The 27384-nt window shown below is 62.7% G+C and overlaps 1 protein-coding gene across 9 annotated transcripts; it reads right to left on the minus strand.

Annotated features, from left to right (window-relative positions):
• Positions 1-334: 334 nt before the first annotated feature.
• Positions 335-25512, minus strand: SLCO4A1 (solute carrier organic anion transporter family member 4A1). 9 transcript variants are annotated; one of them, XM_036825530.1, is made up of 13 exons: positions 25403-25512; positions 13152-13981; positions 12076-12166; positions 10948-11069; positions 10467-10578; positions 7351-7505; positions 5821-6016; positions 4703-4868; positions 4429-4601; positions 4118-4182; positions 3582-3730; positions 1875-1890; positions 335-1501 (listed from the first exon to the last, which is right to left on the minus strand). In XM_036825530.1, the coding sequence occupies exons 1-13, from the start codon at positions 25471-25473 to the stop codon at positions 1191-1193; spliced, it is 2457 nt and encodes an 818-aa protein (XP_036681425.1). In that variant the 5' UTR covers positions 25474-25512; the 3' UTR covers positions 335-1190. The 9 variants fall into 9 exon arrangements, 7 of the variants coding, with proteins under 7 accessions (XP_036681425.1, XP_036681424.1, XP_036681426.1 ...); XM_036825529.1 differs by lacking the exon at positions 1875-1890 and adding an exon at positions 2601-2679; XM_036825531.1 differs by lacking the exons at positions 1875-1890; positions 25403-25512 and adding exons at positions 2601-2679; positions 24424-25386.
• Positions 25513-27384: the final 1872 nt, after the last annotated feature.

A 27384-nucleotide genomic window follows, 5' to 3' on the forward strand; every position in this document is an offset into this window, starting at 1 on the left:
TTCACACACATGCATGCTGACCGCAGCGCCGGCCACCCTGACCGAATCCCAGCGCTCCATGACGGTGGCGGGAAGTGGGACACTGGCTGAGGACCCAGCCCCCCACCCCCACCAACCTGGGCGCTGGGCCCTGAAGAGAGGAGACTCTTGGGTCACAACTGTGGAGGGGTCATTTCGAGGGGTGGGGGGACGCCTACCGGGGGAACCCAGCCAAGTGAGTGCTCACCCCGGGCAGCCCACGGAGAAACAAACTCACAAAAGCCCACTTGGAGGATTTGCAAAACTGCCGAACTTTGCAGATTTGTAGAAATAAAACACACGGGGCAGGAACATATGCTTTAAATATTAAAATATATTTACATACCCACAGTTTTAACTGAGGACACCAACAATAAACGTTCCACGCCAGTCCAGACGCCCTCCGGGTAGAATTCACAAGTGCTTAGCACACCATCAGGTAAAAAACAAATTCTATAAATAAGTGTTTCCTTATGCAAGTTGCTGCCGTCCTGCTGCAGGGCTGTGCGGCCCCGAGGAAAGGAGGTGACAGCAGGTTTAGAACACACGCAGGAGAGGGGTCCACGCGGATGTGCCCCAGGGACGGCAGCCCACTGGCCTCCTCTGCATCAGGAGAAACACAGGAAGTCAGGGCCAGGCCGCGCACAGGATGGGGTGGACCCGCGCAGAAGCACCGCCAGCGCCAGCTTGCCCGCGGGGGCGGGTGCTTTGTCCCTTCTGTGGAGCAGCTCCAACAGCGCCAGCATCACCGGCCTTAACATCTCCAGAGAGAAGAGAGTAAACCGCCGGGCGGCCACCGCTCCAAACATCCGCCGTTCAAAGGAGAGATGAAGGGATGCCGGAAGTGTCTCCCCGAAGTCCACAGGTGGTTTCGCACTTTTCGTAACTACTGACGGAGTTACGTAGGAATCGCGCAGGTTGCTTTAGAAGCACCGCTGTTCGTGTTTCCGAGGGATCCTGAGGCCCCAGGGGATGCTATTTGGCTAAGTCCGTGGGAGAGGGCCAGAGTGTGAGCGGACCAGAGGGAGGCAGCCCTGCATCCGGCCGGGAAATGGGCCACTCCTTCCGAGCCAAGAGCTGGTCACCCCACTCCCTCTGGCGAGGTCTGGGGGGCTGGGGCAGGGGTGTCCATTCGGACGTCTTGCATTCTTTCTCCTCGGTGCCTTTGAGGCTCAGTCCCCCCAGACCCAGTGGCAGATTTTTGCAGGGTCCTCAGGGCTGGGTATCAATTGGGGAGGGGTCACCCCTTCCGGGGAGAAATTAGTGTTCCTGGGACGTGCCGTGGCAGGCCCGTGCCCCTGGGCAGGCAGGTGGGCTGTCAGATGTCGCTCTGGATCTGGAGGGCTGAGGGGGCTTCCTGAAGGTCCGTGGGGTTGTCGGAGGCTGAGGACTGGCTGGGCAGAGAAGCCTCCAGGCCGTCTGAAGACCCCGACAGGGGCTTGTACAGGAAGCAGGCAGTGGTGAAGAAGATGAAGCCCAGGACCTGGGGAGAAGGGAGCTGCTGGACCTCTCCTGAGCCACCCGCCCAGAGGCCCTGGGTGCTCCCACTCTGAGCCCCCCGCCCAACCCTGGGTTTCTCACGAGGTCCTGGGGAGCCAACCCTGCTCTGACCAGAGGGTCCATCCGTTCTGCATAGCCAGTCCCTAGCCTGGACCCCAATATTGTTAGGGGGGAATGAAAAGTATGATTTGACTTAAAAACAGAGGCACTGGATGAAGTGGAGGTGCTTGTCGTGGGCTGAACAGGGTCCCCCCAAAAGATGTGTCCAAGTCCTGACCCCCGGAACCTGTGAATGGGACCTCGATTTGGAAATAGGGTCTTTGTAGATGTAATTAAGTTAGGGATCTTGAGCTCACTCTGGGTTCGGGTGGACTGCAGATCCAGTGACGGATGTCCAAGCAGCGAAAGGGGAGGAAGGTTCAGCATGGTGACACACAGGGGGCAGCCCCGTGATGAGAAAGGGGAGGAAGGTTCAGCACGGTGACACACAGGGGGCAGCCCCGTGATGAGAAAGGGGAGGAAGGTTCAGCACGGTGACACGCAGGGGGCAGCCCCGTGATGACAGAGGCAGAGACGGGGTGAAGAGTCTACAAGCCCAGGGGCCCTAAGGATGGCGGAGCCACCAGGAGCAGGGAGGGGCACGGGACAGAGTCCCCCTCAGAGCCCCCAGGGGGGACGGGCACTGCAGACACCTTGATTTTGGACGTCTGGCCTCCAGAACAAGAAAAGGTGAATTTGTTTGAGCCACGTGGTGTGGGGTCTTTTGTCATGGCCGCCCCAGAACCTAAGTCAGAGGCGGTCACTCCACCGCAGCCGCCACCTTGAGCCCCTGGGAATCACGCGCAGCCTGGAAGATGACAGTGTGGGCACGCGTGCTGGCCTCTGTACACGGGTGTATGCGTTCAGCGTGTGAACCCTGGGTTTCCTGGAGCACCGCCCAGGCCGATGGGCCTGAAGCCACAGGAACGAGAGGCTGTTTCCACTCTGTGGCCCCGTGAGCGAGCGGGATAGCACTTAAGGGGGTGCACCCGGCTGCCCCCACCCCCGCTAACATTAGCACTGGCTCTGGGAGCCGATCCTACCCCTGTGCCGAGGCCGCGGGGGGACTATCTGGGCAGACAGCCGTCCCGGGGTCCAGCCTGGTGCTCTGGCCGAGGGACCCTACAACACAGGGAGAAAGAAAAGCAAGGGCCAGCTCTCTGTGCGGGGCGCGTCTATTTGAACTGACCCGTTTGTCCAGAGCCGCGCAAATCCCTTCTCACACTTGGCTATTTTTAAGCTCATCTTCGGGGAGATAAACGCAAGGGTCGCTGAGAATCCTCTGTCTCTGAGGCCCCTCCCGAAAAGGCTCTGCCAGTGGGACATTCCCGAGTCCACCCTCCACCCAAAGAAGAAATCCGAGACATTCTTATATACCAGCCCTAGGATTTCATTTTATTTGGGAAGTTGTGTGCCTTTTTCTCCAATGGGGGGAAACTCAAAATATAAATACTATGCTTCTCCCCACGTAGCATATGCCAAGAGATACAGCAGGAAGTTTCCATTAACAGCTTGAAAGCAGAGGGTCAGGCTAAGAAGCAGGACGTAACTCAAGACCCACTAAGGATGGAGAAGGAGAAGCGCTGCTTGTGGACCCAGCCAGGCGACCCGGCCCAGAGCAAGCAGGCCTGCCCGGGCTCTTGCAGGGGGAGCAGTTTTGATTTCTCCAAAGCCTTAGCTGACCAGAGCCCAGGGGCAAACCACCAAGCCGGGACGGTGAGGGCCCTGGAGGGCAGGGGGCCTGGAGAGTGAGTCCCTGTGACCTGGGCCTGCTGTCCCACTGTTCCCGCCACTGGCATCACATCATCACGGTCCCCAACAACAACAGCTCGAAATGGGGAAGGATCCCACTTCTGGAAACCGGGCTGTAGGATGACGCCCAGTGGGGGGTTTAAGCTGTTGGAAGATCCCAGTGGCACGCCCGGACGCCCGAGCTAGTTGGAAAAGACCCTTGGTCCTTTGGAGTAGACTCTGGGACTCCCTCCCCCCGCCAGCGCACCTGGGGGCGAGGCCACCCTGCTCACCTTGTACGCCAGCCCTGCGATAAGCAGGTACTGGCTCATGGCCGAGTTCTGGTACACGAAGCAGGAGCCCTGCTGGCCGCACTGGTTCTGCCAGAGCAGGCATGCCTTGTCGATCACCCAGCCGAAGGCGATGGGGCCCGGGATGCCCCCTGTGGAGAGAGGCACACTCAGTACCCGGACACCCCCGGGGGGGCGTCCAGAGACCCAGACCAGGCGGGCTCTAAGGAACGTGACTTCGGCCACTGGTGTTCACGGCGGGTGCAAAGGGGACTTAACGTTCCTTCCTCTGGGGGCTCGCCTCCATGCCGGGAGAGTCCCCACGGTCTTCGACTCTGGTGGAGCCTGTGTGTTAATGAGGAAATGGGGGCCTCTGGGCAAAAACATGGCCATGGGTCCCTCTAGCGGACTGTTAGGGAATGGAGCCCTTCCCCGAGGTGGGCACAGCCTCGTGCTGGGAGGCACAGCAGCCTGGCGCGTGCCCTTGTGCGGTGAACGCACACCACAGCTTTGCATGGCTTCCTCACACAGCACAGTACCTAGAGTTCTAACCACGATCCACTGGATCCCTAGTGCGAAGGATCGCTGCCGGTCACAGACACACCTGCAACGGAAAACCGGCCCATCAACGCCCGGGAAGCGTGGCCAAGTCACACCCCACGCCAGCGGCCGAGTCCTGGCCGAGCCCCGGGCCGCATCCCCAGGTGGCAAGCACCTCACAGAGGCAGTTAGCTCTCTCCTGCCACAGCTTTCCGGGGGCCCGGCACGTACCCCGCAGGGGTCTGCAGAGCTCCGCCTTGGCTGCAAAGGGAAAGGTTCTGGGCCAGAGTGAACCCAGGCCGGGGCTTACCGTAAAGTTGCCGTTAGTGCAGGAATGCTGCTGAGGAAGGTAAAGATAATTACAACGAATATGAAAACCAGAAGGAGGGGCTTTCTCTGACAAGTTGAAGTGCATTTCCCTGCGGTAGCATGGCCAAAACCAGAGGAAAAATTCTGAGGGACACAGCTACAGTCTCGGTACACCTGGGGAGCGCAACAAGAGCGCTGATTACAGGAGGAAGGGCCGGGGGCCCCCCAGCGTCCGGGCGCCACCGACCGCCTGGGCGGCAGCCCCCCACACTCACCTTCTGGCCACCGGGGCCAGGCGAGGCCGCCTCCGGGCACCCCGCGTGGCAGGGCGAGTAGTACATGAGGCCGTCGGGGCCACACACGGGGCTGTAGTGCTCCGGCTGGCAGCCGCAGGCGGCGTTGCAGGCAGCTGTCAGCCCCAGGTGGCCTTCGGGCAGGAGGCTGCAGGGGGGAGAGAGCGACGGTGGGGTGCAGGCCAGCGTGGGGTCTGGTCCCTGAGGGCCCACGTCTGCAGGTCTCCAAACTCGCTGGGTTTGCTGCACCGAGGACCGGGGCTTCCTGCGTCGCCTTGGCTCCTAGCATCGCTGGATGTGCTCAGAGCGAAGCAAAGCAACCCTGCGCAGCGCACTGCCTGCCTGGCTTGCTTTTGGGTCGGCAGTGCGTCCACAGGGCTCGAAATGCAAAAACTGCTTGAGTGCCAGGTACGAGGCGCCCCATGGCACCGGTCCCTGCTCTGCAGCGCAGGTGGGCGGACGTTCCACAGATCATTTGTCCGCGCCCGCACAGACACACGCTCTCCCCCTCTGCGCTCAAGCGGAGCACGCTGTACACGCCGTTGTGCTCCCTCCTTTTCCCGCTCGACACTACCTTGGAGGCGCCCAAGGACTAGACTCCTCCCCCCTCCACGGTACTAAGCCCTCCGCTCGGCACCAACTCTTGGCTAGTTTGGCTGTTTCCGACCCGGCTGTCCCGACAGTGGTACGATGGCATCCTTGCCCTCGGCGCTCACACTGTCATCTCTGCGGGGAATTCCCGGCCAGCAGTCGCTAGCCTGCGTCTACTTCAGTTATTCCCAAATCACCCCCAGCGGGCTGTTCCCCTCACGTCCCCAACGCAGTGACGCACGGGAGCCGAGGCTGGGCCACTTGCCAAGACAACACGCAGAGAGGAGATGGGGCCGGGACTGTCCCGTTTTACAGACAGGACTGGGGCTCAGGTGCCGCGTGTGAGTGACTGGCCATTGGTCCCCGCTGAGGACACCATCCTTACTGTTATGACCATCTCCAATGACCTCACCCCAAGCGCCCGACCCCCTCCTCCTCCCCAGGGACCACTGGTGCCCCCAACAGGTGTGCAGAGGTCTCCGCTCGCCCAGGTGCCACCTGGCCCTTACCTCCCGTTGTAGCTGGCGGTCACGCCCGCCATGGGCACGTTGGGGCAGTGCATGAAGAAGACGAAGAAGGCCAGCATGCTGACCAGGGTGCAGAGCAGGCAGAACTTGATGATGCCTGAGCCTCGGAGCTTGCACTTGTTCACAAAGAAGCCGCCCAGGAACGTGCCTCCGCCACCTGCCGGCACCACCAGGTACCCTGTGGAGAGGGAGGGGCTCGGTGCCGTCCCCGGAGCCACGGGGGTGGGGCCAGCAACCCCCTGGGCCTCGTCTCCGCTTTAGAGATGGGAGACAGAGGCCCACAGCCATCGGCCCCAATCTGCGTGGCAGCACCGGGCTCTGCACTCAATGTGAGGACCCTGACCGGTGCTCACAGGGGGCCTCGGAGCCTGGGGAGGCCGCCCGCCAGCTGCTCAGAGGCCCAGGGGTGCAGGGGCGGAGCAGGAGAGGGAAGAGGAGAGGTCCCTGGGCCCTGCCCCTCCCACTGGGGAGACCCAAGGACAATCGCGCTCCCCTGGCCCACACGGCCTCTGCGGAGTCTGACCACAAGGGGGTGTTTGGAGAAGCTGGTGGCCGCCGTTTGGTAGGAAGTTGGGCTTCATCGGCACGTGGCTTCCAGGCCTGCCCTGGGATGGGGTGCCGATGGGAGGGGGGCTCTCCAAGGGTGGAGGAGACCTCAAAGACCCTGGGTGCGGTGAGCCCGTCTCCCCAGATGGAGACCGGCTCTGGGGGCAGAGGGGGGGACCCAGAGGACACGGCTGTCCCAGGAGGGGTGTCGGCCGCTGTGGGGCAGGGAAGCAGCTGGCGGGGGTGGGGCTCTGGCAGGTGGGGTCACAGCCAAGAGGCCGGCAAGGAGGGGAGCCTGGGGCACTAGTCACTGGGGACCCCCAGTCTGACACCGTCCTCCCTCGGGGGAGGCGCCCGGCCAGGATCGACCCACACACACCTCCTGCCCGGCAGGTTCTCGGTGAGGCTGTGGCTGTCCCCCCAGCCCAGCGCTACCAGTGGACAGGGCCAGAAGGAGGTGTCTGAGGAGGACCTTCACTCTGGCCACAGACGCCTCCGGTCGGGCAGGCCCAGGGCTCCAGCCTCAGGGAGACCCCAGGACACCCACCGCCTGGCTCACGGGGACTGCCAGGCCCGAGGGAGCACGGTGGGATCTGCCACCCAAACCCTCTCCGCCACAAGCCAGGGACAACGCAAAGGCCCAGGCTCTGGGTGGCAAGGGGGGCGGCAGGGAGAACGGGTCAGCAGGCTGTGTTCAGCACTTCCCAAACTGCCCTCAGGAAGGACCATCCTGCCCATCGCGGCGGCAGCCTGTGTAAGTGTGATTAGAGCTGTTGTGTAAAAGCCCAGACACCTGCTCCAGGGTCCCTGCCTGGGGGGACCACATGCCCAGGACGTGTGCCCCGTGTGGGGAGCACTTGCTGCCTGGGGTTTTCTAGAAGAGACTCTCAAAGGCCCCTCAGTCTCTGAGAACCAGTGAAAAAATGGAGGACCCCCACCACCACAAGATTCAGGGAGCGTTCTCACCAAACAAGGTGGCAGCTTCTGAGGCACTGAGGCTGAACTGGGACTCGAGGAACTTGGGGCCAAACGTGGACATGCCAGCGATGAGCGTGGCCTCTGTGGCCCCGGCCAGGCAGAGCAGGATGAACGTGGGGTTCTTCAGGAGGAGCCAGATGGAGCTGGATGGGGGAGGGGAATGGAGACCAGAGAGAAGAGACAGAGGGTCAGAGTGGGCCAGAACCCTGGCCCTTCCCAACCGAGCACAAAGAGCCTGGTTCTGAGAGGGGGGTGGAGTGGGGTGTGGGAGGGCCGGGGCACCCCAATTTACTCCAGAGAAACCGAGAGTGGGTGTGGGGCTGGGCTGGGGCAGGGGAAGAGCTGGCACCAGGATCCGGAGCCTGTGGCTTGTTGTGAAAGCCGCTGTCACAGAGGTCGGCTGCAGTGGGGAAAGAGACCCTGAGTGACCGTGACACTGTTGAATCTGCCCCAGGGGCAGCCGGGGGGACCAGCAGAGGGGCCTGAGCCAGGAGCGGGAGGCTGGGGGGGAGGCAGCTGTCACCAAGTCCAGGACTGGGTGGCCCCCAGGAGAGGGGAACGGGGCCTGAGGGGTGGGACCACTTCTCAATCGCCAGCTGGTGAAAAGGAGGGACAGAAATCCCTGAGGGTTTGGACCGAGAGGCCCCTCCAAGGAGACCCTGCGTGGGCTTGGCTGGCTCTCCGACTTCTCTTGGTGTGCACCTGGGGGGCAGTGGCCGGTGTAGTGATGCCAGGGGCCTGAGAAATGGCCCTTGGACCTGGCCTGAGAGTTCCCCCTCGAACCCAGTGCACACGGCTCTACACCCCGCCTGCTTTCCCGGGCCTGGCCCCTCTCAGCCACTGGATGGCAGGTCCAGGACTCGTGAGTGATGTGGGCTGGGGACAGTTTCCCCTGGAGCCCTGGGTCCATCTCGGGCACCCAAGAGCAGGCAAAGCCTGGTGACAAACGACTGTGGTCCGACCCCTATCACAGCGGCTCCGACAACGGCTGCCTTTGCTCACATTCTCTGTCTGCAGCTAAGGCCTCCCACCCAGAGAACCAGCTCCCACCGACCCTACGGGTCATCTTCCACCAGGAGGGAGACGCCCACCCGGCCCAGCCGTCAATGCCGACGCCTCCCTGCGCGTGTCAAAGCAGCACAGACACCTTGACGCTCCAGTGTTCTTCGCTTTGAGGACACAGGCCAACAGTAAATTGGATTCTGCCAAGTAGGAGCATGCAGGGTGGCCCCAGTTAGCCTTTGCGCCCTGGGAGGGAACTGATGCTAATGGAGTCGCCCCCCACCTCCCGCCCCTGCGGCTTCTCAGGGTAACCGCAGAGCGGCCTCCTTCCCCATCCTGCTTCAGACAGGGACCCAATTCCTTCGAAACTGACTTTCAAACTCAAGGACTGAAAAGGTTTCTTTCTGGTCAACAGCCCAAGTCCCACATCCATGAAAGAAACAAGATGCGGAGGAAATGCCATCCTGGTGGGGCTCTCCGGGACCAGAGTGTGTGTGTGTGTGTGTGTGTGTGTGTGTGTGTGTGTGTGTGTGTGCATGCGCGCGTGCGCGTGCGTGTGTGCGTGCGCGCGCGTGTGTGCGTGCGCGTGCGCGTGTGTGCGTGTGCGTGTGTGTGTGTGTTGGGGGGGAGCCCAGGGTGTGGCCAGTCCCTTCCCGGTCCTGCCCAGACGTGCCAGGCTTCGGAGATGCTCACCTGGGCTCAGGGGCAGGTGACTCTCCCCAGAAGTATGTGAACTTCCTTATTTCTTAATCTCAGCCTGCAGGTTTCTTGGCTGAAACTCCCATGTTGAATTTGCTCAGAGAGCTAGTCATGACCTTGACAGAGGGCCCATGTTCCGGTATTTATTTTACTATCAGCAACCGGTTTGGGGAACCAAGCCTGGGCATAAACCTCCTTATCTCGGGCTTTGTCCCCGGGTCCACTGGGGACCAAGCTGTTGACGCCCTCGGTGCCAGTGCGGCTCAGAGGGCGCAGGTGGCCCTGCCCCGGCTGGACGGGGCGAGCCCGCCCTTGCCTGGATGATCCCGCCTCCCCGGCCAGCGTGGCCCTGGGCCCGCTCTGCCGGCCTTGGTGGCAGCCTCCTGGGTGGGCGGCTCTTCTGGGGGGTCTAAGCAGGCAACAGGTAGCCGGGGGGGGGGTTCCCTGACCCCACGTCACCCTCCCCGTGTTGAAGACAGACGGCGGGGGCTCATTCCCGCCACTAACAGCCTCCACCTGCCACGTGGACATTCGTGGGCTCAGGAAGCTGCGGGGCAGGCGGGCGCTCAGTGAGGCCGAGGACTCGGGCGGGTGACCATCCGAGGGCCGCCTCCCCCTGCCCAGGAGAGCCCCCCGTGGAATGCCCTGATGAGGGGCGCTGGCCGGCCAGGAGCCCCAGCCCCACGCTGTCCCTCTGAGGCCCTGGCAGCCCAGGCTCTGTTTGTCCCAACAGTGTGTGAAGACAGCAAAGTAAGACCAGGTCAAGTACAAGATAAACAAGCAGTCACTGCCCGAGAGGAGTGGCGGCCGCAGGGCAGAGGACGGGGAGCTGGATGGTCCCCTCCTTGGAGCCCTGTGGGCACGTGCAGGTGACTCCCCATGAAATGGTCAGAGAACGGGGTGGAGGGGTGACTCCTGGGGAATGATCTTGTGGGGGGCGGTCAGTTGCTTCCCTGGGGACCGTGGACAAGCTCGCTGTGGGGCAACTCGCCGAGCGTCAGGGATTCACTCCGTGACCATGAGGCGTCAGGCACAGCCCCCAGAGCCTGCCGTGCGGGAGCGCAGACGGGTCCCTGCGTGCATGTCCCTGGGTCCCCGCAGGCCCGGGAATTGGGGGGTGGGCACCATGAGGCTGAGGCCCCGGCCCTTCCGTCGGAACCGGCCCTTGGTGCCTCCAAGACAGCAGGCTCTGTCCGCTGCTCCTTAATCTCTTAGCCCAAGTTTTGGAGCCAACCCCCGAAGATTGTTGGGTCAGAAGGAGGTTTAGGGGCTGTGGGCTCCCCATGTGGCCCTGGAGGGGTCACAGGACTCTCCTAGCTTAGGGTCAAGACCCAGCATGTGTAGGACCCTAAAGGGTCTTCAGGACACACAGACACAGACGAGAGGCCCCCCAAGGTCCTTACAGAGGCAGGTCTCTGATGGTTTTCCCGAAGTCAGGGCTGCTGGTCACCCTGTGGCTGCTGTCCTTTAACTGGTGTGTTTCAGATGCTCTCATGACCACGTAGCGCTGGGAGCCTGGAAGGATGTGAACATCTGTGAGGGGCAGAGACCAAAGGCCCCTATGCCCCTGCTCCTGGGTGTGGGACCAGCCGGTGGATGAGGGCGCCCAGACAGACATCTCGTACGGATGCACCATGGTGACGGGTGGCAGGGATGGGGAGGTGGGAGAGAGCCCACGGGCCCAATCTGGGACCAGAGGGAGACGGAAGGTATTGAAAGGAGTGCCCATCCCCCGTTGAAACAAGCCTCTTCCGTGGTCCCCCAGCGGGCAGAGGCCGCAGGGGTGGAGGCAGCACCCGCCCAGAGGATGACGATCCCGGCCCCACCGCTCCTGGCGGGGAGGAGGAGCAGGGCATGGGGTATCCTTCTGCGGGAAGCACCCACCTGGCAGCTGCCGCGGGTAGCCGAGGATGGGCACGGCGATGAGGAAGGCGGCAGCTCCAGTGCCCAGGAAGCCCACCCACCAGGCGCCGACCCACAGCGGGCTCTCGGTGGTCAGCTCCGTCCTGCGGGAAGAGACACGTGGGGTCAGCGTTGTGCTCACAGCGTCTAGGGCACACACGCTGGGCGACCTCCTGCTTGCTGGTCAGTGAGAGGCGGAGACCAAAGGCTCTGCTTGAGGCCCCCGCCCTGATGCCTCACCACCCCCGGTCTGGGACCAGCGGTGGACGGAGGGCATCGGGACGGACAGGAGGTGGCATGCACCAGGGGACCCTGCCCAGGTCCACCCCTTCCTCTGGGGCCTGCGAGCCTGCCTCCCGACGAGGCCACAGGGGCTGGGGGCCCAGGAGGGGCAGGGCAGAGGGTGGGTGGCTGGTGCCCTGGCCTCGTGAAGCTCAGGGGGCTTGCCTGCGACCCCCATCTGCACACAAGTGCACCTTGAAATTCAAAGGTACATGGGGAAGAACCCTGGGCTGGGCAGCCAGGTGGACAGGAGACAAGGGGCTGCCCCCGAGCTGTATTCTGGGGAATAAACTGGTGACTGAGCCAGTGCTGTGCTTTCCTGAGTTCTGTGAGCCATTCTGGCAAATTACTAGAAGGAGGGGTCCTGGGACCCTCCGATTTGCAGCCAAGTTGGACAGAAGCGTGGGTAACCGGGAGCCACCACCGCGGCTGGCGTCTGAAGGGTGGGTGCTCTCGCTCACCTGCGGGGTCTGAGCTGACTCCGGGAAGTCAGTGTCAGATTGAGGTGAACTGGGGACACCCAGCTGGTGTCCGGAGAGCACTGGAGAATTGTTTGGTGTAGACCACCCCCCCCCAAAAAAAGAACCTCCCGGTGGCGGCAGGAAATCCCCTCTTGGTTCCGCAAAGGGCATTGGAGCAATTGCGGCCTGGTCCCTTCCAGCTTCGGGAGGCCGTCCATCCATGCTGTCCCCTCCCTCAGGCCACACTCTCCAAGCTGCCCAGACTCCCAGGTCCACCAGAGCAAGGTCGGCCTGGACCTCCCCCACCTGGGCCACCATCCTCCTGCACCAAGAGTGGGCGTCTTCTCTGTGGGCCCAGGTCACTCACCGGTGGCCTATTTCGGTGTAAATATTCAGCAGGGCACCTCCGACCAGGTAGCCGGCTGCGGGGCCGAGGATGGCCGCGGTGTAGAAGATGGCTGGAAGGGAAGCAGAGGCGTCAGGGACCTGCTGCGCCCTCTGCGCCACCCCTCCGGCCCACCTAAGACAAGCCCCCTTGCATTTCTGCACCTCCACCCCTACCCCCAGGCATGAACTCCTTTAAACTGGGGGTTTCGTTGCACAGTCTCCACTGTGTCTGGTATCGGCTGGTGTCAACCTTTCAAGGTGTTTTTAAAATATTTCCCTCAAAGCCCCTATAGACACCATTTGGACTCTTTCCCCCTCGAAAAAGCAAAGATCCTAAGACTCATTTTGCAGGGTGACGGCGGCACCCATGCAGCGCTGCAGGCTCACCCGGGTCCCAAATGCCCCCCGTCCCCGGAATGGCAACCGCTACGTGACTCGGATGAGCAGAGCCCAAGGTGGACGTAATGAAGCAGAGCAGCGAGCAAATCTGGCTGGGCCGGGGCGTCGGCCGCGGGCTCTGCACTGACCCCGACCCCTTCCCTTCCCTGGGAGAGCTGACCTCGCAGGAGGGACTCGGAGAGGCAGCTGGCCTGAGGCTGGGAACACGGAAATCTCACCCCAGATGAACGAGAGGGTCTCGGGGGCAGCTCGAGGCTCGGGCCCAGCCCCCGGGGGCGGCGTGGCAGCACCCAGCTCTGCAGCCCAGCCACCATCCGAGCCCGGCTCGCGGGATCTGAGTTCCCCGACCAGGGATCAAACCTGGGCCCCCTGCAGCGGAAGCGCAGAGTCCTAACCACGGGACCACGAGGGTCCGTGCGCTCCAGACCCTGTGGGACGTGCCAGGGATCGGGCTGAGGCCGGCGAGCACCACCTCCATCACCTGCGGTGTCAGGTGAGACGCAGGCCCGTGCCGACCTGCCACCTCACCTAGGAGCACCTGGGGCCATTTGGAGCCACGTGTGGCCAACAGGGACATGCATGTCGGGGGCTTGAACGGGGCAGGGCTCTGAGCAGACGGCCGGCTGGCGTCACCACCATCACACCCGCCCCACTCACCGATGTAGACAGGCGAGTAGCTGGACTTGACATTCTCGTCCAGGTAGGTGACGCCCAGCGTGTAGAGCGGCGTGGCGCCCATGCCGTGCAGGAACTGGCCCAGCATGAAGACCAGCTGGTAGCTGGACAGGCCAGAGGTGCGGCCCCCGCAGGTCGCGCTGCTGTTGGCCCGGCATGTTCCGACGGCCTCGTCCACCTGCGCCTCGTAGGGGCCGGTGGTGAAGTGGGGCAGTGAGAAGACCAGCGAGCCGGCGCCCATGACCAGCACGCCCCAGCCCAGCCAGCGAGGCTTGTGGCCGTGGCCTCCGAAGTAGCTAACGAAGGTGAGGCAGAGGCAGGCGGCCACGTCGTAGGAGCTGGCGATGAGGCCGCTCTGGTAGCTGTGCAGGTCGTAGCGCCGCTCGATGGACGTGACGACGGTGTTGATGAAGCCGTTCACCGTCATGCCCTGCAGGAAGGAGGCCGCGCACAGGAACAGCAGGAAGCCCCGGGGCGTGTTGAAGGCCTGCAGGCACGTGGGCGCGAAGGCCCGCCAGCCGCAGGCCTGGTCCGGCCGCCCCGTGGCCACGTAGCGCACCTCCCGGGCCGCCCGGGGCCCGCGCTTCTCGGGCAGCGGCTGGCACAGCGGCTGGCTCAGGGGCGAGCCCAGGGACGCCCGCCTGCTGGGGGGCGTGCAGTCACACTCGCTGTTGGTGGCCAGCGGGGGGCCGGGGAAGACCAGCTGCGGCATCGAGACGAAGTGCTTGTCCCCCATCGAGTGCTGCGGCATCTCCGAGGGCGTGACAGCGACGGCAGCGGGAGTGGGTGCGGAATTCCAGCGGCGGTCCGATCTGCGGGAAGAATCCATCTCCAGGAGAACCCTCCCCCCGCCTGTCCCCGGGGGCACCGACGGCTCTGCCTGTTCGCTACCCAGCCTGGTGAGGGCAGCCTTTCTGACCAGCCCCCCCCCCCCCCCGAATCCAGACCCGCACCCTCAGGGCAGCCCCCGGCCTGAATGAGGCCACAGAGCTGAGAGTGGAGCTGAGACACAGCAGGACTGAGTCAGACGCCATGTGAGCCCCTGGACCACCCCGACCCGCACCTGCCCCACGGCCTTGGCTCGCCGGCCTGAGCTGTGCGCTCCGCCAGGGGCAGCTGACCGCTCCCGCCCTCAACTCCAAGCCCAGCCTCCGTTCTTCCCTGAGCTCACACCCGGCCGGCCTTGTGCTCTTTAGCATGAAAGGGAAATCCAACTCAGCCCAGCGTGTGGAGAGTGTGGGAAATGAGGAAGGGGGTACAGGCAGGCCCACCCGGGCCCCCGGGATGGCACCGGGCGGGAGGGTCAGCTGGCGCTGGGCCTCGCCCGTGGCTGGTCTCTCGAGATGCTGAAACCGCTGCAGGTCGCAGCCCCACAGACAGGTTCAACGGCCACTGTGCCAGCACTCCACCTTTCTGCAAACTCCCAGCCTGGCCTGTTCCCGTTGCCCTCTCTGGGCCCTCACTTTGACTCCCAGCCCACGGACCAAACGGAGCTCAGTCGGGCCTGAGAAATGGCTGCATCTCAAGGCTCCCGGGGCTCCCACACACCCCCAACACCCCCAAGCTTTGAGAAAAGGCGGGACCTATTGCCAGCTAAACAGATCCTTCTGGACCCCCCAGGCGGCGACAACCACTCTGCATCTTAAGAGGAAAAATGCTGATTTTCCCAACAGAAGTAAACCGGTCAGCACAGGTACAGTCGCTGTGATAGGATACACCTGATCTTGGTTGTACCCACAGCCCCTGGGCCCCTGTGCGAGGGTCTTCTGCCGAACTCAACACACTTCCATAGGGTTACCTCTCGCTACAGGCTGAACCGTGTCCCCAAAAGAAGATACGCTGGAACCCTAAGCCCCAGCTCCCTGGAATGTGAGTGATTTGGAGGGGGGGGCCTCTAAGGAGGTGACAGGTAAAATGAGATCATGGTGGGGGGGACCTGGTCCACTACGACTACTGTCCTTTAAAGGAAGGACTCTGGACCCAGACAGGCACACAGGGAGAACCCGCTGTCGGCCACTCAGGGCCCCGAGGCGGCCTCAGACCCCCCGCTGCGCACGGTGTCAGTGATGTCGGGAGAGGCCGCTGCCCAGAGGGCTGACACTTCCCCGACGTGTCTCAGATTAGACTTGGTGGACCGAGTCCTTCAGGCAGCTAGTCACAGAGCCCCACTCTGCTGGGCCCCGAGCTGGGGACGCGGAGGGGCAGGATGGTGGTTCCCCACCCCCGGCCCGAAAAGATACATCCTCCCGACCCTGAGCATGACCTTATTTGGAAAAAGTGTCTTTGCAGATGTGATCGGTGATTTGAGATGAGGTCCTCCTGGCTTGGGGAGGCCCCAAATCCAGCGACAGTGTCCTTATTAGAGAAGCCACGCGATGGCGGAAGCAGAAACTACAGTGATGAGGCCACAAGCCAAAGACGCCTGGGGGAAGCTGGAAGGGGTGGGAAGGACCCTCCCCCGGAGCCTCCAGAGGGAGGGCAGCCCTGCCCCCACCCTGACTTCAGACTCTTGGCCTCCAGAACTGGGCGGGGAATAGAGTTCTGTTCTTTTAAGCCCCCGGTTTGTGGTCCTTCGTTACAGGACACTCACGCAGCCCCCGAGGAGGCCCAGTTTTCAGGAGACCGCAGGCCTGGAGGGAGGTGGAGTCTCACAGACACTCAGAACAGGATGTGAGCCCAGCGGTGAGCGCAGAGGGCAGTACCACTGAGTCTCCTGGGCGGCGGGGCGGGGCGTGAACATCGGGAGTGCCTCTGGGGGAGCTGCGCCTGGCATGGGCCCTGCTGGCAGAGAGCAAAGAGGACTTTTCAGCCATCCTGGCCACAGACAGAGCCTTCAGCCCTTGCGACGGCAGGTTTTTGGCTTCTGAGGGCTGGTTTTCATTTGTTTGCTTGTTTTGTTTTGTCTTGTTTTTTGTTTTTTGGCCGCGCCACGTGGCATGCGGGATCTTAGTTCCTGACCAAGGATCGAACCTGTGCCCCCTGCAAGGGAGCTCAGAGTCCTAACCACTGGACCGCCAGGTTAGGACTGTTTTTAAACAAAAGATTGGCTTTATCTTGTGTTAACCTTGCAAACTGGGAAGCAGTCCAGGGTGAGGGGAGTGGGCCGTGGTGGGACCACACCTGGGTCTGGGAGGCAGTTTTGCGTTGGGGGGTCTGGGAGCACCGCCTCTCCCGGTCCCCTCGCACTCTGTGCGTTGAGGCTGGGGCGCCAGGTCTTTCTGCCAGACCTCTGCCTGCTCCTCAGCCGTGCCGTCTTACCTAATTGTAGCCTCACCCCGCCTCCTCTCCGGCCTTCCCTGGGGCCAGGCCGTGGGCGCAAATGCCGTAAGACACTGCAGCATCCCACTTCCCGGCGGAGTCTGAGCTCCACGCACAGCCCATCTTACAGGAAAGGGAAGTGGGCCCAGAGGAGTCAGCAGTTTCCCCAAGGTCACACAGCCAACCAGGGCCAGTTAGGACGAGACCACGTGGCCTGGCTTCAGAGCCCACGAGTGCGTTGGCTGTCCTCGCCAACGTCTTATTCAAAGAACCACGACCAACTGTGTGGCATTGACACACGGGGCCAGCTCTTTGCTCTGGAAACTGGCACTGCCAGGTGATCAGCAGCCAGATCTCGAGGCCGAGTGTGGGCAGGAGTCACTCCCCAGGGCCCGCGACCACGCCCAGGGCTGTACCTACAGAGCCACCGCCTCCTCCGTGCACCCTGGCACTCCAGGCTCGCTCACGCGGGCTAGGAGGGTACCCACGGAAGGAGCAAAGTTCCCGCCGCGTGAAGGATCGCCAAGCCTCCTGGAGGGACAGAAAGCCACGCACCTGCTCCCAGAGCAGGTACTGTAGGCACTTGGGCCGCCGTGGAACAGCGTAGACGGTGACAAGCGTGAGCCCCGAGACGGCACAGCGCTGCTTCCCACCAGCCCCGCGGCTCAGACGGGCTCCCGAAACAGAAACGTGGAAAAAGCTCGGCCTTGCCCAGAGGCGGCTGCGTGTTTGTGCTGTGGGGGTGCATTCCTCCACAATGTGCACACACACACACACACCCATCTGTGCACACACCTTCCACACGGAAACACATGAACGCACGCACATAACCAGCAGGGCCCTGGACCCCTTCCCAGCTGGGATGGACCCGAAGGGAAGGCGTCCAAGCGGGCCGAGGGGCAGCGGCTGCTCTGAGAGGTCGGTCCGGCGGCCTGTGGGGGTGGACGGTCAGCACTGGGCTGGGGAATTATTATTGGTGGGTGGGCCTTCCTAGGAGGGACCTGCAGAACCGCCTCCCCCCAGCTCTGAGCTTGTTCAACCGTCCCGCCGATCCCCCGCAAGGAGGAATGCAGGGGCACGAACGGGAAGGATCGGGCCCCCAGCAGGGCTCAGGAGGCAGCCAGATCGCGGAGCTATCGCGACTAGGAACGGTCACGAAGAAACAGAGTCCTTTCTATTTGAAAATAAAGCCCTTAACAAGACTCCAATGCCAGTGGTGTGTGGCCCAGACAGCTCCACGTCAGCGTAAAGTTTCCCTGAGCTAAGAGCTCTGATCTCTGACATAAACACGTAAAGTCAACCTGCAATCATGCACATCGCTTGCTTGTTGAGTCACAGACTGAAAATCCCATTTTAGACATCAGCCAGGCGACCGGCGGTGGTCACCACCCGCACGGGATGGGAAGTAAACGGCGCCACTCGGGTGGGCAGCCCCGGGGTCTCCTCCCCGGGTTCCGTCAAGAGCGGCTGTGGTGGCCAGGACACAGCAGGCTGAGTGCAGACCGCGCGCCCCCGCCCCCCTTCGAGGCAGCGCGATGACGGCGTCTACCCAATCTCTGACTAAGCCCAGACTCTGCTCCCCCTGCTGTGTTCCCTTCGGAAGGCGTTCACCCTTATCAGCAGCGTCTTGATCAGAAAGGAGGCCGGGCCCTCCCATGACGCAGGCGCTGAGGTGTGAGGTGCGGGGGCGGGGAGGGCAGACAGAAACACCTGCGACGTGGAGCCAGCGTGTCTGGAATGTCCCCTCCGTCGGCAGGCAGCGCCGGATCCTGGGTCCGGGGCTGTGTGACACCTGGAATCTCACAGCCACGAGGACGGTCCCACATTCTCGGGTCTTCAGGGGGAGATTCCTGAGTCCAGATCTCACGCGGCTGTGTCCGGGCGACACATGCTGGGCGTGCACGGTGTCAGGAGACAGCTCCAGAAATGGACACAGACGGTCATGTTGACGCCTGCCCCGGACTTAAAGGACACTTTGCTGTGTGTGCAGCTCGAGGGCTGAATCTCACGGCAAAGGTCTGCTGCACAAACGGGCCTGCAGGAGCCGCCAGCTCCAGCACGAGGGCATCTCAGCCAGCGTGGTTGAGCCCGGGACGCAGACTCAGCTGTGGGCTGTGTGGGCACGGCCAGCTGCTCCGTCTCGGTCTCCCGCTCATCAGCGCCCTCATGACAGCGCTGCTGGGGCCTGGGGGTGCGACCCAGGCCACTCAGGGTGATTTCTTTCCTGGACATGCTTGTGAGATGGCCAGAGTTGACCCCCCGCGGGGCTCAGCCAGGAGAAGGTGACTTCACGGCTGGTGACTCCCTGCAGGTGGCCAACCCCCATTAAGGCCAGGCTGGTGGCCCCGAGGCCGTTGCCTTTTGTTTCTCTGTCTCAGGTCCCTGTGGTCAAGCTGGTGGGAGGGTGACAGGGGCTGCAGAGTCCAGTGGCAGCACCACTTACAGGCCAGCTGGCGCCCCAAGGAGTGGACACCACAGCTGGGCTTGGGGAGGAAGTCAGGCCTCCCCACCGATTCCTCTTCTGGGCACTGTGAGTGTGTGCACGTGGCCTACGGTTTCTCTCCGCTTGGATATCGTTTTAGCAAAAAAGTGTATCTGCTTGCCACCTGCTGCTGAGGCCTGATCCAAGGTGTGGCGCCTCTTCCGGGACCTGAATTCTCAGGCTTGGCTGATGGTTGAGCGGGGCCCTGGTGACTGCAGCCAAGCTGGGTGGAGACTGCACCACAGGAAGGACGGGCCAGCTCCCACCAGCATCCCAGGTCCAGTGCACAGGTATCCTCACCTGAGAGACCCCGACGCCACCTAAATGCCGGCCTCTCCTCCCTCCCCTCCGCGGAGCCCATGCCTCAGAGTCTGGAGCCCGGTCCGTGATCTCAGAGCCAAGAACAGAATGATTGTAGATTCTACCTGTCAGTTTGGTGGGTCCCAGGGTGCCCAGACATTGGGTAAACATTCCAGGTGCAGCTGTGAGGGCATTTCTGGAATCAATTAGCATTTTTTTAAAAAATTAATTTTATTTATCTTTGTCTGCGTTGCATCTTCGTTGCTGCGCGCGGGATTTTCTCTAGTTGTGAGCGGGGGCTACTCTTGGTTACGGTGCGCAGGCTTCTCATTGCCGTGGCTTCTCTCGTTGCGGAGCACGGGCTCTAGGCGCACAGGCTTCAGTAGTTGTGGCACGTGGGCTCAGTAGTTGTGGCTCACGGGCTCTAGAGCGCAGGCTCAGTAGTTGTGGAGCACGGGCTTAGTTGCTCCGCGGCATGTGGGATCTTCCCGGACCAGGGCTCAAACCAGTGTCCCCTGCATTGGCAGGCGGATTCTTAACCACTGCGCCACCAGGGAAGCCCTCAATTAGCATTTGAATCGGTATATTTAGAGCCCGTGGGCCTCATCCAATCAGTTGAAGGACTGAATAGAACGGAAAGGCTGATCCTTCCCTGAATTGCCCTGCAGGGCTGCCTTTGAACTGGGACACGGCTTTTCCCTGCCTTCACTCACACGGAAACATCATGGCTCTTTCTGGGTCTTGAGGCTGCCGACTTTCAGACGCCAAACACGACTTCATCTCTGCTGGGTCTGCAGCTTGCCGACCACGTATCTTACAAAGTCACGTGGGCTGAGTTCCTATAATTAGTCTCTTTTTATAGCGACCTATCTGCTATTGGCTGGGTTTCTCCGGAGACCCCTGACTCATGCAGCAGGTAGTCCTGTGCCGACACCTGCTTGTGCGAGGCCTGTGCTGGGCGGCGGGTTTGGGGACCGCGGGACACCGTCCTGTCCACAGGAGCTCACAGCCACCACACCCAAGGCTGTCCTGAGCCAGCAGCAAACTGTCCCAGCTGCAAATCCAAACAGCACAAGCTGCCGAGAGCCGGTGGCAGCAAGACACACACAGCTTGGAGCCGACAAAGGCCCAGGAGCCGGGCTGCAGGGCAGGGCATCTGACAGGACGCTGCCACCACCACATCGACACCCGTCCCATGGGCCTGGCTCAGCTGAGCCCCCTCCTGCGCTGCGCACGGCAGACCCGTGAAATCCCCCACCACGGGCGCACCCACGTTAGGGATGTAACTTTCACCCCCGAGCCGGGCACCCTCCCCCCGGCCCTGTGCTGGACCGCTGCCCTAGGACAAAGTCTCCGGGGTGCTCCAGCCATGTGACCCCCAAACTGGGGCAGCCGGGGGCTGGCGGCCCTGGAGCACCCGCTCAACCCTCAGGCAGGCCCTCCCTGCTGTTCTGCTGCCTTCACTCTCATGGAAAGACGTCTGAGGCCGGGAACAGCTCTGATGAAGCCTTTGACAGCTCTCCTGGCCTTGGAGAATCCCCTCCTTGTACAGGGAAGAGGCTGTCCTCCTCGGCTACGCAGGAGGCGCGCAGCTCTCCCCAGGGAGCCCCCTCTCAAGGGGGAATCTCGTCCCACCCTCCCGGCCTGTCCCTGGCCAGGCGGCAGCAGGCCAGATGCAGGTGGAGGGGACCGTGGGAGTATGCCCCACTGCCAGAGGCCTTCCCTCCCTGTCCCCTGGGGCGAGTCAGAGCCTGCGGGATTAGGCAGGCTGATCGGCAGGGAGAATAATGTGTACCCGGGGGCCTCAGGCCAGCAGCTCTGCACCTGGGGCTTCAGCTGGGCGAGTGAGGGTGTGTACGCGTGTGCACACATGTGAGCGTACTTTTGTGTGTGTGCACGGCGATCTTAGCAGGAAACCACAGGTTTCTGCCGACTCCCAAGCTGGCCTGGCCCATCAGCTGAGCCCAGAGGTGTCTGTGCCGAGGAACTCCAGGCCCCCTCCCCCACTTTGCCTCCCCCTCCTCCTCGCAGCCTCACGAGCCCCCCCACCCCCCGACAGCGGTACTGCAGGAGGTCAGTGGCGCCCACTTGGGTGGCTCGCCGTAGCTCCGTCTGTGAGAACTGAGATCCTGGTGTCAGTCAAGGACTGAGGTGGTTTTCACGTTCACATGCTCGGCTCTGCTTGCTTCTTTCCTCGGGTCTGACGCAGTCATTCACTCCTCTCCTAGTTGAAGGCTGTCCGCAAAGCGTAGCGGGTGGGAAGGGCGCAGGATTACCCAGAGTAACATGTTAAGCCTCAGGTGGCGGCCCCTGGGCCCCTGGGCCTCCTCGGCCTGGGTTCTCGCGGGACAGTCTGGCTGCAGCTGGAGCAAAATGCCCCAGGGGGGCCTGAGGCTGAGGGTGAGCCAGGTGGGGCCCGTCCCCACGCCAGGGGTACTCCCGGGCTCTGTCCTGGCCACGCTGGGAGCTTGGCAGCCAGGGAAGAGCCACAGGTTTCATTTCTCCTCTGCCTCGCGCTCCAGCCAGCAGATGCCTCGACCTGATCGCCCCGAGGCCGCCAGCCACAGTCACATGGCCCCCTTGGCCGTGCTCCTGCCTCCCCGCCTCCCATCCCTGCACCTTCAGTACCCCACGACCCCTGGGACCCTGCAGGCAGCTGTCTCCCTCGCCTCCCAAACTCAACCTGCTCTCTCGTCCTCCGAGTGGGTGAGTGGAGGGGGTCTTCAATTCCTGAAGATGAGACTCAAAGCTATTTATGGAGCAAGCACCGGGTGGCAGGACCTGGGCGGCCACCGCAGGGCTGGCGCACCCTAATTTGCATACCTGATGGCCACACACAGGTGAGTGGGCAGGAAGCTGGCTGCTTTGCATGGAGGCCACAATGTAGGACTGTCTGAGGGAGACCAGGAAAGACCCGTCCCTCAGGGAGTGTCCTGCTGTCTCAGCGTGGGTGTCCCTACTTCCACCCTGCCTCCACGGCCCGAGCCCGGCGTGTGGGAGCGTGGGGTGAGCAGACCTGCAGAGGCCCTCACGGGTTTGGGGGTGCTGGGGAAGGTTCCGTCCACATGAGGGGCCTGCCCCGGCGCAGGCTGGACTCTGCCACTCCCAGGTGGCCTCTTAGGCCCTTGGGTCCAAGTACCAGGCCCACGGCATCTGCCGAGAGGCAGGGCCCCGAGCAAGCTGGGGTGGGAAGGGGGCGTTGCCCTCAGCCCAGCGATCCCAAGCCTTCTGTGTTTTGGGTGGAGGGGCAATGCCTCCGGTACTCCCAAGGCTTGCTGGATAAAAAAGCCACGGAGGAAAGGCGGCCCCCGTGGTGAGGGTGCTTGTGTGGTGCCCGGCAGCGTGGGCGGGGAGGGCCTGCTGCAAACCCCCAGCCTGGGAGCCCGCGACTCTGAACCCAGATAAGCGGACCCAGACGGCCTGGTGCTTGGACCTCAGTGGCCGCACCGGCCGCACCGTGAGTGAGCAGCTCTCGTAAGGGACACGTGGTTTGTGAATGCACCTCCCCACCCCTGGAAATGTGGTCCAAGAGGCTAATTCTGGGTAATGCTGCGGGAAGGGGGCTGCGCCGTGGCCAAGGGCAACAGGGATGTCTGAGGACAGCGGGCTGAAGGCTGAGCCGGGGCAGCGGCAGGAAGAGTCCCCATAAGCAGCCGCAGGAGACACAGCCCGGGCCCCGCGGGCGGCACTCAGGCTGGTCCCCGTCCCCCGCGGCAGGGCCTGGCTGGCCCTGAGGCCTGAGCTGGGGCCCCCCTCCCGCTGCTGGGGCGGGGTCCCGGCAGGCCTGCCCGATTACCTGCCGTGGTGAAGACGGGGGTCCTGCCCTGATGTGGACGCCCATGCCCACCACGACCACACCGAGGCCACACAGCAGCTGAATGTCCAGGAACAAAAGCGGCCAAGAGTCCTGAGGATTATTGCATATGTCCCCCCATAAGCGGGCAGTGGGCTCTTTGCCATGCCCGAGGACGGGAGGCTCGGGAGGGAATATCGGCGTGGTCTCTGTCCACTCCCCAGTTGGAGGAGACAACGGAGGAAGCGGGAGTGTGGCCAGGGCGAGTCCTCCGGGGCCCCTGCCGGGCCCTCTGCACCGGCACAGCTCCATCCAGACCGAGAGTACCAGGCTCTGTCCCACTACCTGCCGGCTCTCCAAGTCGAGGTGCTCGGAGTCGGGCACTCAAACAGGACCAGTTGCCAGCCCCAAGACCTCATTCACGCGGCCCTCATCCTCGTTCACACGGCCCTCATCCTCGTTCACGCGGCCCTCATCCTGACCTCCAGGCTCCCAGCCACCTCACCACGGCTGCGGGGAAGGGCGTGGTTGGGATCTGCCCAGCACCTGCTGCAGGGACTACACCCAAGGAACCAGGATTAGGTCATAGCCACCCGGGAGGGAAGCAGCCCTGCGAAGAATTTCCAGGCAATATCTGCCAGCCCTGCCCAGCAGGACGGGTCCTGATTCAGGGCAGTCAGGGGTGCGGGGGTCCAACCAAGAGGCCTCTCCCTTCCCTCCCTCCAGCAGCACGTGGGAAAGCTGGGCTGTGGAGGCCCAGAGGCATCCTCCCTGCATCCCACAGGCCTGGACTATCCTGGCCAAATGCTCTTGTCCCCTTAGGTGCCGTCCATCTTTTGGTGGGCAGCAAAAGACACCCCGCTCTGTGTCAGGACCGGCCCTCCTGGGCTTCCTTCTCCCCCAGGAACAGAGCTGTAAAACGTCTGGAATCACACAAATGTGATTCAAACCTCTCCACCATGTTCTGCCTGTGTGACTTTGGACAAGTGCCTCAGTTTACTCATCTGTGGAATGGGAGCGATAGTAGCTCCCTCGTGGGTGGTGGTAAGGATTCAATGAGCTGATGCTCAAAGCACGCAGCACAGGGCCTGCACATTCTAAGTGACCAACAAAGACGCCTGAGGTCATTGTGATTACTGCCGGTGTTAGATTCACCCTCCAACCCGGCTAAAACCAAGTGCTTTCTCTCCTCTGAAGTCCATCTGCCCCAGGCTGCACAGAGAAAACCTCACAGCACCACCATGCTCACGGTTCACCGCCCCACCAGCTCCCTGGAGCCAGTTTCTGATTAGACAGAGGAAACCCAAGTTCCCCAAAGCACCGCGAAAAGCGGCCACTAGGAAGCTGGTTCCTTCACTGTGGAAAACTACTGCAGCTCCTAGCGGCTCCAGACAGAAACAGGCCCCATCACCAAGTCTGACCTTGGCAGCAGGAGCCTCCAGGCACCCACGTGGGGGATGGGGCCTGGACCCCACTGCCTGATGGGCTTCTCCCCACCGGATTCCACACCGCCCAGGCTTGCTCCTCCGGTTTGGAAATCTCAGCATCTGCCTAGGTTTTCCCGTCCGGAGACAAGCGTGCCCACTGGGTGCGGAGGGTGGGCCCCTCGTTTCCATCCTCCCTCAGCCTCGGCCTGCACCCAGGGGCGCCCGGTCTTCCAGTGCCGGCTCTGCGCCGGACGCGGGGACCTCGCGTAGCGGGGCGGGAACAGGGGCGTGGCCCGTATCACCCAGGCTGGGACCAGTCCCTCGCGCCCACCCAGTAGCTCGGCCCCCGGGGCCGGCTCCGCCCGCGCTCCCCTCCCCGAGGTGTCTGGAGCGCGGCTGGCGCGAACAAAGCCCTGCCGCCCGCGAGAAACTTCTGTTCAAGACGATTTCCTCCTTGACTCAGCTGCAGCGGCGCCCGCCGCAGGTGGGGGCCCCGCCGCAAGCCTGCAGCTCCGGAAGGCTCATCTGTCCCTGGTGCGACTCTCGTGGCCTGCGCCCGCGTGCGCGCCCGGCCACCTGCCCCGGCCACTAGCCCTGGCCGCTCCCTCCATCCCCGCCTGACCCCAACCACCATCCATCCCCTCCCCCTCGGCCCGCCTCCTCGGAAGTTCCCCGCCTGGGGAGCCGGCAGCTAGAGGGGGCGCATTGTGCAGCCGATTCCCTGGAGGCAGGCGGGCTGTGGGGTGCGGGTCCGCGCTCGGTCCCGCCCTCCCGGCCGCGGAGGGGCTTGGGGCGCACTGCCGGCGCCCCGAGTCCCGCCCCGCGCGGCCTCCCCGATCCCCTGGTCCCCACCCAACGTCTGAGGGCACCTGCCGCGCTCCTGACATCAGCAGGTCTGGGCCCGGCGCACCTGGGCGGCGCGCCCACGAAGGTGCCCTGACCCTCCGCGGCCCACGCTGCCGCAAGCACTCACCGTCCAGAGGGCCCAGCCGCCGCGCTGCGAACCAAGCTCCGGCTGCCGCTCAGCGCCCACTCCGGCTTCATTCATCCCCTCCCGGGCCCGCCCCGCCGAGGGGAGGAGGCTGCCCGGCCTCACCTACTCCGGCCAATGGCTGTGCCGAGCGGGCTGGGGCCGCCCCCACCTCCCCCACCGCGCCCCCGGGCCCGCCCACCGAGAGGTGACAGAGGCCTGAGTGCGCGGCTGGGGAGGGAGCTGGCGAGGGGCGGGGCCCGGCCCGGGGCTGGAGCAGGGAGGAGGGGGCGCGACACCCGACGGGGCGAAGGGAGGAGGGGCGGGGGCTGGGACGCCCCTCCATCCCCCAGGTCGCCGCCGCACGGGCGCCGGCGCGCGCCTTCGCTGACTAATCCCTCCCAACCCCAAGAGACCCCGATCTCCGAGCTACAGGCTGGGAAACCGAGAGCCGAGCGGTGAAGTGTGCTCCCCAGGCCGCGCGACTACTCAGTTTCGAACTGACTCGGAATTGAAGCAGGGCGTGTAGGGCCGAGACCTTGGGAGAGGACGTGGGAGGGAGAGTTTCCCGCACTACCCCTTCGGCAAGGCCACCTGTGGCCAGGTGGGGGCCGGGGCAGAGGCGCAGGAGTGGTCTGGACCCAGGTCCGGGCTGGGACGCCCACCTGGGAGCAGCCCCTCTGGTGGGCCCCGGCGCCCGTGGGGGTTGGGAATGCGGGTTTGGGGACGTGCCCTGGGCGCATGGTGAGGCCAGCACCTTTCCCTGGGGAAATCCACTGTTTTTCCGTCTGTTGCCTTTTCAGTAAAACGATCCTCTTTTGACGTCAGCGCTGATGTCAGGAGAGGAGGAGGCACCAGACACACTGCCCTCAACAAGGGGGCCTGTTTGAATCCTCCCAATATTCCTGCTGTGTGACCTTGAACACAGTGCTTAATTCCTCTGAGCCTCAGTTTCCTCATCTGTGAAAGAGGAGTGATGATGGAGCTTCCTTAAAGGGCTGTTGAAAACATTGAATGAAATAAAACAGGGCCAGAGGTTGGCCCATGTAAGGGCTCATAAGAGCTGCCAAGAAGTGAAATATTAATAGCTGACCACAATAACACTCCACAATTTTTCCTTTTTATTTTCCTTAAAATCAATTTATTTTAAAAAGCCTACAAAAGTCAACCGTGTGTGTGTGTGTGTTTGTGTATTTGAATCCTGAGATAAGTTGGGTAAGGGAGTAATGACCAGTGTGACCTTAGCCTGGTAAAGCCCATGGAACCACAAAGGAGATACAAGAGGCTGGCCTCTTCCTGTGCGGGGGTGGGGAGCCAGAGCCAGAGAAGGAGGTGCTGGGGCTTATGGGAGAATGTCCCGTTCACACAGTTATTTGTGAAATGCTCTTCCTTCGGTGCTGGGCTTTTGCCCACTCACATCTGGTCCTGGGAGTCCCTGGTGATGTCTGCAGGGCTCCCGGCCGCCTCCATGCCTCCACTCCTGGAAGCTGGGGCGAGGTCCAGTTACTCCTAGAAGACTGGTCTCCGCTCCTGGCACTACCCTTTAAGAGTAGAAAACCAGCAACTGTTGTTCCTGGTTGGAGAAGTTCCCTCCAAGAGGATGAGGAACTGCTGGGGAGTCGGCCATTCTGCCTGGCAGAGGAGGCTGCTGGGAGTGGACGGGTGCCCGCTCCATGAAGATTTCCCCATGAGGACAGGGAATTGAGCTGCCCTGCAGACCTGGGCTCAGTGTGGAAACTGCTGGGAGCAGCATTTCCCAGGAGAGCCGAATGGAGATGCCTTTTGTAGGTAGTGAGCTCCCCGTCACGGGAGGTGTGTGAGCAGAACTAGCCGATCTTCTGATGGTGATGCTGTGAAAGCATTTCAAATGTCAGAAGCAGGATCAGACTTGGTGTTTCCAAACTTCATTTTGGATTTTATTCCTTGAAATCATTATTTACACATTTTGTTCCTCTGAACAATTTATGTATTTTACTAAAAGAGTG

Source organism: Balaenoptera musculus, chromosome 15, assembly GCF_009873245.2.
Source record: "Balaenoptera musculus isolate JJ_BM4_2016_0621 chromosome 15, mBalMus1.pri.v3, whole genome shotgun sequence".
Taxonomy (NCBI): domain Eukaryota; kingdom Metazoa; phylum Chordata; class Mammalia; order Artiodactyla; family Balaenopteridae; genus Balaenoptera; species Balaenoptera musculus.

What these genes read in the sequence shown, in the direction of transcription:
- SLCO4A1 (XM_036825529.1), bottom strand. Translation starts at nt 25,473, where the DNA reads ATGAAGCCGGAGTGGGCGCTGAGCGGCAGCCGGAGCTTGGTTCGCAGC. An exon ending in CTACCCGCGGCAGCTGCCAG is followed by an intron (nt 10,579 to 10,947) that starts GTGGGTGCTTCC and finishes ACATCCTTCCAG; the next exon opens with GCTCCCAGCGCTACGTGGTC. An exon ending in GATCGTGGTTAGAACTCTAG is followed by an intron (nt 3,731 to 4,117) that starts GTACTGTGCTGT and finishes CTCTCTCCACAG; the next exon opens with GGGGCATCCCGGGCCCCATC.